Source organism: Leuciscus leuciscus (genome assembly GCF_965113295.1).
Source record: "Leuciscus leuciscus genome assembly, chromosome: 12".
In the NCBI taxonomy this organism is placed as follows: Eukaryota; Metazoa; Chordata; class Actinopteri; order Cypriniformes; family Leuciscidae; genus Leuciscus; species Leuciscus leuciscus.
In genome coordinates this window covers 6,612,257-6,627,623 of record NC_138736.1, presented here as the reverse complement: position 1 = coordinate 6,627,623, position 15,367 = coordinate 6,612,257, and the positions used below count along the sequence as shown (strand labels likewise).

General features: G+C 38.4%; 1 protein-coding gene across 1 annotated transcript; it reads left to right on the top strand.

Moving 5' to 3' along the window:
• Window positions 1-2,599: 2,599 nt before the first annotated feature.
• LOC309511776 (uncharacterized protein) lies at window positions 2,600-9,094 on the top strand. The gene is made up of 6 exons (XM_082187114.1): window positions 2,600-2,730; window positions 2,831-2,901; window positions 2,989-3,526; window positions 5,000-5,146; window positions 5,231-5,284; window positions 7,656-9,094. Exons 3-6 carry the CDS (start codon window positions 3,091-3,093, stop codon window positions 7,907-7,909), a joined length of 891 nt encoding a protein of 296 aa, XP_082043240.1. The 5' UTR covers window positions 2,600-2,730; window positions 2,831-2,901; window positions 2,989-3,090; the 3' UTR covers window positions 7,910-9,094.
• The last annotated feature ends 6,273 nt before the right edge of the window (window positions 9,095-15,367 follow it).

Sequence of the window (15,367 nt, the reverse complement as noted above, 5' to 3'; positions counted from 1 at the left end):
GTCCTCTCTAGTGTCACGCTCCCAGGACTTTCTCTTTATTGTCCTTTGTCTCTGTTTGATCTTCTACAGCTGACCACTGAGAGCAAGTGCAGCCATACAGCCGTCAGCCACCCGAATCAGACTAGTCCAGAGCTCGGCCCACTCACCAAGGTTGGAGAGGTAAATTAAATTTGATGTACAACTTATTTGTGGCAAAATGTTAAATATGCCAACCTATTTCAATATATGTGTGTGTGTGTGTGTGTAGTCACCTGAGTAGAACATGCTTTATGTGGACAGTCGCCTGAGTAGAACATGCTTTATGTGGACAATGGAATGGAAGGACAGTCAGTATAATATCTGAGTGTATGTGTGTGTGTGTGTGTGTGTAGTCACCTGAGTAGAACATGCTTTATGTGGACAGGCGCCTGAGTAGAACATGCTTTATGTGGACAATGGAATGGAAGGACAGTCAGTATAATATCTGAGTGTATGTGTGTGTGTGTGTAGTCGCCTGAGTAGAACATGCTTTATGTGGACAATGGAATGGAAGGACATTGTCTAAACATGCTTTTTCAAGCTTCAGTCAGTATAATATCTGAGTGTATGTGTATCAAACACTGAACCCCACCCAAACATGACTTGGGAGGTCCATACAGTTTAGAGGGTCCCGTCCCCAGAGGCGTCACTTTGGTTTTTAAGAACACTTGGACTGCCTGCATTGGATCTGTATGTTGGTTTAATGTGAATGCTAAGTTGTTTGGTTACATGTAATGGAAAGGCACCCATTCAACAGCACTGACGAAAATTCATGACAAGATGTCATTTAAAAGAATCATAGCAAATCTAAGAACTATAAAAGGACTAACACCTCACTCCATGTAAAAGCTTAGTCAATTATTCTAGAAGTGCAATCATTCTACGAAGTTGGCTGACAATAGATAAACAACAAAGTAATCAAATGCTGTATTCATCAGTGTAGTTTTCATAGTCTACAGACTGTAGTCATGTGGCCTGTTCAGTGACTAAAGAACCGTTTCAGAGACTACATGTTTTCCACAAAACACTCACTGAAATACAGCCATGATATCTTTTCACTGAATGCTACACAGGGAACATCTTGTCTTCAAGATATTTATTATAATTGATCTTTTTTTGTTGTTTATTCTTTTTTACAGGGCCTTGATGATGAAATGTCTCCAAAGATGTGTTGTACCACAAATCCCCCATCCACAACTGATGATACTGAAGAGGTATGTCCTCACAAAAGATAGATTTTTATTAATGTCTTGCACTTGATTGTTAATATCAAAGAAGTTGTCAGTGAGTTTTAAAGCAAGGTTTTCCTGTGTCTTTCTGTCAACACTAGAATGGTTTATTTTTTTTTATTCAGATGTCAAATGTCCTCTCTAGTGTCACGTTCCCAGGACTTTCTCTTTATTGTCCTTTGTCTCTGTTTGATCTTCTACAGCTGACCACTGAGAGCAAGTGCATCCATACAGCCGTCAGCCACCCGAATCAGACTAGTCCAGAGCTCGGCCCACTCACCAAGGTTGGAGAGGTAAATTAAATCTCATGTACAACTTATTTGTGGCAAAATGTTAAATCTGCCAACCTATTTCAATATATGTGTATGTGTGTGTGTGTGTGTGTGTGTGTAGTCACCTGAGTAGAACATGCTTTATGTGGACAATGGAATGGAAGGACAGTCAGTATAATATCTGAGTGTGTGTATGTGTGTGTGTGTGTAGTCACCTGAGTAGAACATGCTTTATGTGGACAGTCGCCTGAGTAGAACATGCTTTATGTGGACAATGGAATGGAAGGACAGTCAGTATAATATCTGAGTGTGTGTATGTGTGTGTGTGTGTAGTCACCTGAGTAGAACATGCTTTATGTGGACAATGGAATGGAAGGACAGTCAGTATAATATCTGAGTGTATGTGTGTGTGTGTGTGTAGTCACCTGAGTAGAACATGCTTTATGTGGACAATGGAATGGAAGGACAGTCAGTATAATATCTGAGTGTATGTGTGTGTGTGTGTGTGTAGTCACCTGAGTAGAACATGCTTTATGTGGACAATGGAATGGAAGGACAGTCAGTATAATATCTGAGTGTATGTGTATCTAACACTGAACCCCACCCAAATATGACTTGGGAGGTCCATACAGTTTAGAGGGTCCCGTCCCCAGAGGCGTCACTTTGGTTTTTAAGAACACTTGGACTGCCTGCATTGGATCTGTATGTTGGTTAAATGTGAATTCTAAGATGTTTGGTTACATGTAATGGATAGGCACCCTATTAGTTATACTGGGCTACAAGAAGTCAGCTCCTGGCACTGAGGCTAACTACATATTCCCCATCTACAATTTAAAAATATGAAGAAGGTATATCTTCATATAGGATATGCTTTAAATAAGCTGCATATAAATAAGATACGCTATAAATAACAAAATGCAATAAAAGGGTAATCATATGTATGAGGTAAATTAAATGTCACATTGGTATTGGATTTAAAATGATTGGATATCGACATGTAAATATGAAATATCTTTCTGTCCAAACTATGTGGCGTAAATATAAAATATCTTTGTCCAAACTATGTGGCATAAATAAATACTACAATTAAATTTTTCGCCAACAGTGTCAAAAACACCGCCTTGTGTGCGCAACAGTATCCTCCTTGGACAAGTGTGTTCGTTGTGTGGGACCCGTATCTTCCTTCAAGTGGCTTGGCTATCGATGCACAGGTTAGATATTTAGTGAATTAGTATAGAGTGTAATGTGTTGTGCTCTAACCACTTAAATAGACCTGCAGTGTTAACATTATTTTACTCAAATGTGTTCCAGTTTGTTCAGGGGTCTGGCATAAATCCTGCCTCAAGCAAATTAAAAGAGATGACTTTAACAGCACAGCACAGGTGAGTATCTACTAAGTGAGTGTTGAACTTGAACTGGCTATAAGATTCAATCACCATGTCAAATAATTTGCTTTCTCACCAATTCAGGCGCAGCAGTCTCCTAAGGCTTCTGAGGATGAACTGCTGTCAGATCAGGACAAAATTCCACATCCAGAATTGGACCAAATATCATCTGATGATGCTGAGGACATGTCTGACAAGGAATACATACCTGATTCAGAGTCAGAATATGCTTTGTCACTACTTGCCAGTAGAAGAACTGAATGTGGCATTTGTGCCATAAATGTCTTCCTGTTTGCAAGACCAACGTCAATGAGCCACTACAGAGGACATGATTGTTTGCATGTTCATGCAAGCCAGTGTGGAGCAAAGCACCCTGAGTACCTTAGGTCAACGCAACTCAGGAAACATGTTGCCACACTCTCACAAGTCCTTAATTTAAAACACAATGAACTTGATCAGGTTGCAGATTTCCTGGGTCACGACATCCGTGTTCACCGCGACTTCTACAGATTACCAGTTCCCACAACACAACTGGCTAAGATTTCCAAACTCCTTTTGTCAATGGAGAAAGGAAACCTTTCCAGCATGCAGGGGAAGTCACTGGATGAGATTGAAATTGAAGGTTTGTACAGAAATTAGCCCTTGTAGATATTATCTGAGTTTTTGTTTTTTCCTTTGAATGTTAATTTATAATCATCTAGACTTGGCGTAGTCAGCATCCCTTTCCAAGAAAAAAAAAATCACCTTTCATGTCCAAGTATGAGTCGAGGACTACTATTCAGAAATATAAACTTAAGTCTACAGTATGGCTGGACAGTAATTCAAAATTATGTTTGTGTAGGTGCAGTCGAATTACTTTAAATATGAACCTAATATCAGATTGTGTAATCATTTATCTTATGTGCTCATGGACCACATTAAACATAAACGCAGGTATAATAGCTCAAAACTACTCAAGTAAAAATAGTTACTTTGCAAAAAGTGGCAAGTACAAAACCAAGTACTATTTTTTCCTTATTTGATGTGGCTATTTCAACCACAGATTTTTATGTCCAGCTATTTATGAGAGTTTTACCAGAGCTGTAAACTATTTGAGTAAATGTAATTAGTAACAGTACAACTACAAAGTAGCCAAAAAGTTATGCAATTACAAATTACATTTTGCATGGCACCTAACTTTTTCTGCAGCAGTTTGTTTTTGCTATAAAGAAGTGATATTTCCATCTAAGTGGCATTGACTGAACTATATCTTGTGCGTTTTGCCCTTACTCACCCAAACTTGTCAACAAGTCTACTTTACATGAATGCGAGTGCATTAGTAGGTGCTAAATCGCAGACGTTTGATTTAGATGAAGTCAGGACTGCAGCCAGTGATGAGTCCAAAACCAGCACATCCAGTGCAAGTAGACTTTGACTATTTAATTTGACTTAACATAATTTTTTTTTATCCACCATATTGACAAGGCCTTTTTGAAGGATATTGGTTTACGTGTGGCCTTTTTGTGCACTTGAGCTTAACTGAGACTTGAGAGTTTGTAGACGTTTAAATAGATAGTTCACCCAAAAATGAAAATTGTCATAATTTACTCACCCTCAGGTTGTTCCAAACTTATCTTTGTTCTGCTGTACTAGTCAATGGCTGGCAAGATCTGCTTGGTTAAAAATATATAAAATATCTATCTATGTGTACAGCAGAACAAAGAAATACAGGTTTGGAACAACTTGAGGTTGACTACATGAAGACAGAATTTTCATTTTTGGGTGAACAATCCCTTTAAGAGGCTGTTGTGTCGACCCTGATTTATTAGACTATTGAGGTGTTCAGTTTTATTTAGATTTTAGAAAATAAACATGACTTCTCATTTTACAAATCAATTGTTTCTTATTTTCACCTGCCTGTCTCAGGTGTCAAGGACTAGTGCATCTTTGAGCCTAGATTTAGTAGAAGTAAAATACTAAAGTATTGTTAATCACTTTTACTCGTATTGGTAACTTGTAATAGAGTAATTTATGCTGCAAGGTATCTGTCTTTTTACTCAAGTATGGTTTTCAAGTACTCTTTACACCTCTGAGTTTTACTAATGCCATTTTCCAGATGAGATTGCGTTAAGTGATGCTGAAGACAGTGGGAGCGAATCTGATGACAGCAACACAGATCTCACCGCATCAGAGCTTGGAACTGTGGAGCCTATGGTTTCTGACTCTACAACCACAGAGCAAGACCATGACATGGGAGACTTTGGTATGTTAACTCAATTCATAGTCACTGCTGATAAAATGTATATTTTCCTGTGACAAAAGTAACTTGTTAAATTGTTTTCAACAGGATCAGTGTCATTTGTGTCGTCCACAGTAAGTGAGAGTGTACCTCCCTCTGAAGGTAAGATTCAGATTCAAGACGTTTATTGTCTATGCACAGAAGAAACACAGTGGTTTATACCCTACAATGAGATTCTTATTTTGCCCAACTCCCTTAAAGGGATACTTCACCATTTTTTCATATTAAACTGTTATTCCCTTAACTAAGATGAGTTGATGCATACCTCTCTCATCTCAGTGCGTGCACTCAATCGCTCTGGCGCGCGGCGACAGTTTGATAGCACTTAGCTTAGCCCAGATCATTCATTAGGGACCAAACAGAAATGAAGCTAGAAGCGACCAAACACCTCCACGTTTTCCCTATTTAAATACAGTTACACGACCAAGTATGGTGACACAAAATAAAACGTGGCGCTTTTCTAAGCGGGTAAAAAGGATAACTGTAGTGTATGGCGGAATAGCACTGGGAGCACTTCGACTAGGTGTAAAAAGCAGAGCCGGACAGTAACGGAGTACATTTACTTGAGTACAGTACTTAAGTACAATTTTGAGGGATCTGTACTTTACTCGAGTATCATTTTTGGGGAGTACTCATGACTTTACTCAAGTACATTTGAGAGGCAAATATTGTACTCTTTACTCCACTACATTTCTATCCATAACCGTGAGTACCCGTTACTTCTAAAAAAGAAAAAGAAAAATCTCGGAAACCCTCAATTTGTTGTTTCCCTCTCAAACGTGATTGGATTGTGCAGGCGCCACTGATTGGGACAGCCTATCAGCAATCACCTTCAGCTTTCCGCCAAAGGTCAACTCCATGGTCAGATTTAGATAAGAGACGAAACCATGGATGAAACAATGGATGAAGACGCAGCAGGTCCGTCCCGGGAATGTGCCAACCCGTGGCCCCACCTCGCCAGACTATTTCAATTTTCTGAACAAGTTAATGATAGTTTTCGCTTCAAGTGTTTGCTGTGTTTACCAATGTAAGCACTGTGGCAGTAGTAATGCAATATTTAGAAAATGTACTCTTGTACTCTTGATACTCAAGTACTTTTAAAAACAAGTACTTCAGTACTTTTACTTAAGTAGACATCTGACTGTAGTACTTTTACTTGTACTTGAGTAAAATTTAGCAAGGTGTATCTGTACTTTTACTCAAGTAATGAAGCTGTGTACTCTGTCCACCTCTGGTAAAAAGTCACGTTGGTTCTAATGACAGAAGTGAGAGGGAGAGGATTTTTCAAGCGTGACTTTTTACTGCGCCAAGTCGAAGTGCTCTTGAGTCCCAAGTGCTATTCCGCCATACATTATAGTTATCCTTTTTACCCGCTTAGAAAAGTGCCATGTTTTATTTTGTCACCATACTTGGTCATGTAACTACTTGTGTAACTGTTTTTAAATAGGGAAAACGTGGAGGTGTTTGGTCGCTTCTAGCTTCATTTCTGTTTGGTCCCTAATGAATGAACTGGGCTAAGCTAAGTGCTATAAGTGTCGCCGCGCGCCAGAGCGATTAAGTGCACGTACTGAGACGAGAGAGGTATGCATCAACTCGTCTTAGTTAAGGGAATAACATAGTTTAATATGAAAAAACGGTGAAGTATCCCTTTAACATTATTATGCACGTCTTTGTGATGTATTCAACTATCAAAATGCAAGAGTAATCTTAAAGAAAGAGATATGAATGAATAGCCCTAAATTTAACTGTACTGCATTTGTACAAAACATCTTGTCTGCAAGGGAGCATATACACTTACTTTATTATCAGGAAATGTATACTGAATTTGAGGTAAAAGTAAAGTTACCTCCTCCTCTTCACATGTTCTCTTGATTGCCCATGAGTATGTTCTATTAATTCTCTTTTTAGCAAGTTGGTTAAAAGACTAAAAATGAATTGGTCTTGATGACTGAGTCACAACATGCCACAAAATCTGGAAGATTAAGAGGTTAAAAGTAGTATTAAGCTGATTGTTACGTACAGTTTCAATATCAAGACTAAACTTTCAGACCAAGTTCCAACACTATTTAGTTAACCTTATGAAATCAGATTTAAACTGAGAATCAGACCTTAAACCCCATAGTCTTGGTTTCAATTAAAATACGGTGTGTTAAAGTACAATGCCAAAATTACTTAAGACATGTTACTAATTATAGTATTACTTACTGCAATTAATTCAAATAGCAAAAGGTTTGGCCACATAAATAGATGAACAGCAGACATTCTAATAATACTCCATATTGTCCGCACTCTAATGTGGGCTAGTAAAGTTGGTGAAATCACATCGAGAGACACCAACTGATACCCAAAGTGAATTAAGAAAAGTAAACTGCAATTTCTTGTCAACTGTGGCATTAACTGACCTCATGTTTTGATGGCTTAAACTGGACAACACATTTAGTGATCTATTCATTTTTGTTTGCCTATCTTCCAGGGAAGTATGCTGATGAGGAACATGGATCCAGAAGAGTGGCAAAGAAAGTGTGGTCTAAGGCTGAGGTCGCTGCAGTAATGCGACACTTCAAAGGTCATATAAGCAGGGGAAAACTGGCCACCAAAACTGAATGCAGTCACTGCAAACTGGTGGAAGACCCCGTGTTGGCACAAAGAACAGTGCAAAATATAAGGGACTTTGTTCGAAATAGAGGAATAGCTGCAAAGAGGCAGTCAGAAAAAGAAAAGATTTAAATACACTGACAATTGTGGTGGTGTTTCTATGTTTGTGTTAAAGGAACACGCCGACCTTTTGGGACTTTAGCTTATTCGCCGTATCCCCCAGAGTTAGACAAGTCCACACACACCCTTCTCATCTCTGTGCATGCCGTAACTCTGTCTGACGCACCCACCGCTAGCCTAGCTTAGCACAAACACTGGAGGTAAACGGCTCCAGCTAGCATACTGCTCCCAATAAGTGACAGAATAACGCCAACATTCTCCTATTTACATTTTGTGATGTGTATAGTCACAGTGTGTATGAATAACAAGGTCACATGATACACAGCCATCTTCTAACCGTATACATACTGGGAACTATTTTCTCATAGAATTAACTATATAGAAGACGAAGCACTGCTGGCTGGAGTGATTAGCACAACCCTCTGAGCGAACTCTCTGCTCCTCACCACGGGCTTCTCAGGTCCTGCGAGCAAATCCTTCCGCAGTAGCAGTGCTTCGCCTTCTGAGAATATAGTTCCCAGTATGTATACGGTTAGAAGATGGCTGTGTCTCATGTGACCTTGTTATTTGTACACGCTGTGACTATACACATCACAACATGTAAATAGGAGAATGTTGGCGTTATTGTGTCACTTATTGGGAGCAGTATGCTAGCTGGAGCCGTTTACCTCCAGTCTTTGTGCTAAGCTAGGCTAGCGGTGGGAGCGTCAGACAGAGTTACGGCACGCACGGAGATGAGAAGGGGGTGTGTGGACTCATCTAACTCTGGGGGATACGACGAATAAGATAAAGTCCCAAAAGTCCAAAGTTCCTTTAATGTTTTAAATAGAGGCCGTCACAAAAGCAAACTGTAAAACAGCTTTTATTTTATTTTATATATTTTTTTATTTTTTGTTATGAGCAACCATGGGTCTTTTGAAGTTGGGTAAGAATGACTTATTTTACCTTTTTTGCTCCATTCTCATTGTCATGGCACTGGTGTTGTGTGACAATCTATTGTTTAGCTCTTACAGGCTGTTATCTGGCTGTTAGTCAGTGTCACCAACTAACAATGGTGATGTTAGAGTTGTGCAATAAAATAATAATTCAAGTCCCATTAATGCTTGGTGGTGTCAGGTTAATGTGTATTTATGTTAATGTGTATTTATGTTAATGAGCAAGTGACGTCATTGTCCCTTTAAAGTCCCAATAATGTTTGTTTTGGTCCTTATAAGTCACATATTCTTCAAAAAGAGAACTGTCTCTATAAACCACAATAGTTTTAGGGTGGTGTGTATCACGCTCTGAAGGGTGTATCTGAAGTCTAAAGTGTCCTGAATTTTTTCCAAATTTTTTTGAGTGTTTTAATCTAACTCTCATAGCTCTAGGACCTCAGGAAAGGGTAGTCCATCTAAACCACCACCGGGCCTGTTTGGAGAAAAAGTCTGGCTAATCCACATAAACCAGTATGTGTGTGTGTGTGTGTGTGTGTGTGTGTGTGTGTGTGGAGGAGGACAGATAACGAGGTGCTGGTTGAGTGGTCTCGCCCGCGTGGGTTCCTTGCACAGGCCTCTATCGGTAATAACTTTCTCCTCACCTCCTATCGGCACAAGTGTTCGGAGTGTGTACAGAACAGAGAGACGGCAGCAGAAAGATGTGCAGGAAGACACCTATATTTAACAGACCTTTTGACTCATTTGTGAGCCATTGTTAATGTCAGTCTTTATGTAAAAGTGTGTGTGGATGGACCTACACTTTTTCAAAATATAAGTAAGAACGTCATATAGGTTTGAAACGGGGTGAACTATCCCTTTAAGTTTATATGGTCTAAAAATGGAGGAAGTATAGTATTAGGAGGATGGATGGATGGAGGATAGACACAGACAGATAGATGATAGATAGATAGATGATAGATAGATAGATAGATAGATAGATAGATAGATAGATAGATAGATAGATAGATAGATAGATAGATAGATAGATAGATAGATAGATAGATAGATAGATAGATAGATAGATAGATAGATAGATAGATGGAGGATAGACACAGATAGATAGATAGATAGATAGATAGATAGATAGATAGATAGATAGATAGATAGATAGATAGATAGATAGATAGATAGATAGATAGATAGATAGATAGATAGATAGATAGATAGATAGATAGATAGATAGATAGATAGATAGATAGATAGATAGATAGATAGATAGATAGATTAGATTAGATAGATTAGATTAGATTAGATTAGATTAGATTAGATAATAAATTAATATTACATATAAATATGTTTGGAGCTGCCCAAAGTTACCCGCTAGGATAAAAATAAAAATAAAAGTAATTGGATGGATGGACAAACATAGAATGGAAAGTGGCCTTTGTTGATGCCACCTTTATAAACAACATACAAAGCACTCTCAGTTTGATGGTCCTGCTGAAGGTATAGGTATGGTCATCTAGCTGAATGTTACTGGAGTGTTCCAGGTTTATGACTGATCCGTGTCTCTGCCCCTTCAGCGAGGAAGTGGATGAGGATCTGTGTGTCACTCAAAACAAACAATTCAGATAGTATCAGGGGCACCACCAGGCTCTTCTCTCTAATCTCTCAATAACTCAACTCAATGTCCCCAAACATCCATATATCTCCTGCATCTGTTCCTTACTTTCACCACAAGAGCAGGCCATTCTCACAACAGCAAATATCATATCAAAATATGTTTACGAATGCATCTATCTCTTCGGTTAATTTACATAAAGGACATTTGAACATACTTGACTTTTTGCGAGAGAGTAATCACAAAACACATAAACAGAAAAAAAGCTTTTTTTTGCTAAACGCTCTTTATTAAACAGAAAGTTTCATTATAAATCCTGCAAACACTTCAAATCACATTTACAGGATCATATCAAGATTCATTTGAATATTTGGTGCGTGACGCACGCCTGCTCCGCATCGTGAGTCATGACCTGAGACTCTTTTAGCTGACTCCATTGACAAGCATTTGTGGAAACTGCTCTCCTGTATGTGTGAGCTCGGTGCCATCAGCACTGCTTTAATAAAGAGCTCAGACGCTATCAGCACAGGGCCTGCCATAGCTCAGCGTAAGATTGACGGGGATGGGGAACAAAGACACCATCTCTCATAACATAAACACAGCCTGACATTAATCACAAGAAGTGTCTGTCCCTGAAACGGCGGAGAGATAAGGTCGAGTAGGAACCGGGTTGGGCCTTCTACTGCAGTGACTCACGATGTTTCATTAATCTGTGAAGGGATAGTTCACCAAAAAAGGTGCATTTTTGTAGAACACTCTGGATACACGTTCCAATATTATGAGCAGGATGATTAAACACTGATTTTGTGTATTTGACCCTTTAAACTTCAATTCAGGTTAAATTCAATTGACAGCACTTTTTCCATATTGTTGACAACCACAAAAAAAGTATCGCAGCTTGTCCCCTTTTCTTTAAAAAATAGGACTAATCTGTAAACAATGAAATACTGTCACAATACTCAGTCACTAGCCCACTCACTACAGAACTACATTGCAGCATCCCTTCTGGTCCATAGAAATTGCTAGTAAATATCCCAATTATAAAGAAACCGCAAGCAACACATTAAATAAAATGTGACATTTTTAAATAAAAAAAAGGATTCTCTTGTAAAATGTACTCCAATCATTATTTACAGCTTATAAAAAAGACCAATAGCCCCGTTAATTATTCTCGCTTTGCACTAGGAGTCTAGCTCCACGTGATTGACAGGACCAGAGATAATTCATTTTAGCCATGTCGGTGTGCTTCAGTACGTTATTATGGATCTATAATTGATCAATGAGTTCCGTGCAAGTTTGATTATTACCCAATGCTTCTCTTTGTTATTTTGCATGCTTTTTGATAGCGGCATGTGAGCACGAACATATGGTCGTATCAGACAAGCTCACACGCTCTGCGTAACCAAGCCAATTACAGAGATAGCCAAGCTAATAAGGGGTGCGTTTCTAATGCATAGGAGACAGACCACCAAGTGAGAGGTGCGAGGTATCTGAAACAGGAAGATTTAATGATGATTATAATTGTCTGTGAATCATTCAACGTCGACCTTGTACTTCTGCAAATGTTAAAAAGCATTAATGCAATTAGGTACAGTAATCCATGTTCATGCACGGTGGCACTAAGAGCCTCGTCAGAGCAGTTTCTAATGTCATTCACTTTAAGACGAGCACTTACTGTCTATTCTTCATTGTCAGCATGCATATCTTCAATCTAAAGCCTCTTTGCTATGTTCCTGGCTCTCCTGATAAGAAATTTCTTGGCAACCTCCCATTATGTTTCCCAGATGTTCCCTGAACCGTAAATCTGCTTTGCCTAAATCGCTGAAATGCAAAACAGCGCATGCGTGTATGTGTTCTCTTCAAGTTGCTATATTTGTGTTCTTCTGTTTTGTTTTGCTTTGTGTTCTTGTCTTTATTAAAACTGTGCACTCCTGCCCAAATCATAAAAATGAATAACACCGAGAATTATGCAGCCCAGGGGCAAAGCAAACAAACACAGATGTTTCTTAACAATGTTGACAGAGAAGGTGAACCTGCATTGATATCCACATCTGGCGAGTACAAGAAAAACTGTTGTGTTCTTTTAGAGCTAATGCTTCATTAACCATGATGCATTTCATTTATTTTACTCTCCACATTTTACACAGTCAATTATTTAATCACTATAAACTGACGGTAGTGGTTGGCAGAAATTCATAATAAATATAAAGTGACCAAATGTCCCCATAAAGATAGTAATACCCAGTGAGTTTTAACCTTGCTGGGACATTTTTGGGGTCCCTTGAGGAAAACAGCTTATAAATCTATGTGTGTGTGTGTGTGTGTGTGTGTGTGTGTGTGTGTGTGTGTGTGTGTGTGTGTGTGTGTGTGTGTGTGTGTGTGTGTGTGTGTGTGTGTGTGTGTGTGTGTGTGTGTGTGTGTGTGTGTGTGTGTGTGTGTGTGTGTAACTAAACATAAAATATCTGACAACTGTATTTGTCATTTATTACTTAAAGTACTTTATGGTAAAATTAGGTGTTATGTTAGTGAATAAAGCATGAATCATTCAAAAGATTTTCATAATATTTCTTGGTAACACTTTACAATAAAGTTAATTAGTTAACATTAGTTAATATATTAACTAACATGAACTAATAACCGTGAGCAATACATTTGTTACTGTATTGGTTCATCTTTTTTAACGTTATTTAATACAAATACAGCTGTTCATTGTTTGTTCATGTTAGTTCACAATGAATTAACTAATGTTAACAAATACAACCTTTGATTGTAATAATGTATTAGTAAATGTTGAAATTAAAATGAACTCGGACAATCTCCCCAAAAACAAGTTTCCCTCAGATCCATTCAGCCCAAAAGACGCTATACTGAGAGCAATTTTCTCCCAGTGTGTCTTTTACTCATTGGTAAGAGATTCTCTTCTTCCGCTGCACTTAAACTCTCAGTCTCAGCAAGCAGCACTCAGTCTCATCTGCTGTAGTGCATTGTCAGCTTACCCGCTTCCATTTGGAAACATGTCAATACAGCCAAGAACAGGCCTGGCAAGGCACACTGTCCATTTGGAGCAATTCCTAAGCCATAAACAGAGGGGGGAGGTATGAAAATGAAAAACAGACACACTCTTCACAAACATGAAGCAAGAGAGAAAGCCCTGGCATTGCTGTCAGCCTGGCTGAAGTGATATGACTAAAAGTGTGAAACGACAATAAGTGAAATATTTCTGCTTGGCCATTGAGGTAAAGTGGCCTGCTTGGTAAGTGAGGGCAAAAAACTTAAGACTGTGAAAGTAGTCATTCATTTTGAACTCAAGAGCAGATTGCTAATCGTGTAAGTACTTAAAGAAGGATGTAGGGCCACGAATGTGGCAAATTACATTTACTCAGACACAAAAAATCACTCACAAACATGAGGCTTTGGCTCAAGGGCCAGATTGCAGCTTTTAGGCGGTGTTAAAGACAGTGTCCTGACTGTGAGTTTGCCTGGATTATGACAAGCCTGAAGCTGAACAGAGTGTCCTTATGAGAGAAAGCTCATGGGTTACTAGACCGACCCAAGATCAATACTCAAAAGACAGCATGCAGAAGAATGCTTAAGTGTTGTTTGGGAAAATGGGCTTGCATCCAGTGGGCAGAAACAGCCAAAATAATTTCGCACATTTTTTAGCTCTGGAAGTGACAATTTCATACAGACCCGGGGGAATTTGGAGCTCCTGGGAGAACCCAAATTTTACACCAGTTTTTGCTGTGTTCAACTTCAGTCAAAGTTTGTACAAAGAGTCGATCAATAGAGTAAATCTCACCTTGGGCACATAAAACATCTGCTGCCATTCAGCATGGCGGTCATAAGTTTCCTATTTTGTTGTTGCAGTGATTAATCAGCCACATATACCGTATCTGTTCATAAAAGTGTGTGTGTGCCTGAGAAAAAGGGAGAGGCACATAGGTTTTATATATTCCAAGCCCTGAGATCCTTAGGGAATCCATACTGTCCTCTCTCAATGATTGTATCAAAAATTACTTCTGATTTACAATAAAAAGTGGCAAAATCAATCAGACAATAAAATAATATAAGCCTCTCGATATTGCCATTTAAGGTGTAAATGCATGAGTGCAGACTTGCTTTCACCGCATTTCAATGTCTGATAATTGAAAAGATAAAAAATCGTTGTTATCTAAAGTTATCTAAATGGTTCACTATGCAATTCAACAATTGCACACGGGCCAACAAAAGACCCAGATGTAATCTGCAGAAACTTTTCCTGCCTTTTCTGTACTGAATTGAGTAAATTCTGCTTAATGGAAGATCAAAATTGTATTAAACAAAACTATGAGTAGTGTAAAAAAAAAAAAAAGCTTATTAAAAAAAAAAACTTGTGCAGCTTATTAGTAAATCCAGCAGCTGAAAATGTTGCTTTGTCGTCACAGAAATGTTTCAAATACTGTATATATAAAAAATAAAAAAACATATTTATAATAATTATATAATAATCTTTCACAATATTAATGTTTTTTGGTGAATTTTTCATTAAAGAAGATGCTATTTGTCGTGTGTAGATGGTTGCTGTCCACTGAGTAGTGCTGAAATGAGCTGAGACGATCATCTATGTGACTGTACTGATGGAGCTGTCCAGTGTTCTAGTGCTGAACTAGGAGAGGGCTGGCAACAAATGAGGAAATATAAGATGATTTTTCGACAGCCTCTAACCTTTTTGAAATTTCATAATTAGGGCATCTTAGGGCCTCAATATCTGGACACATAAGTCAATGATTAGGATTTAAATCTTGTTATTTGTTGAATTAATTACACTAAAATGACAACTATAATGTTAACTAAAACAGTTGGGCTGTGCAAATTGTGTAGTAGGGGGACTCTCCCCATACTTGCGATGGCTTTGACAATAAGTTTTAAAGATGAAATCCAAGAGATTAGCGGATT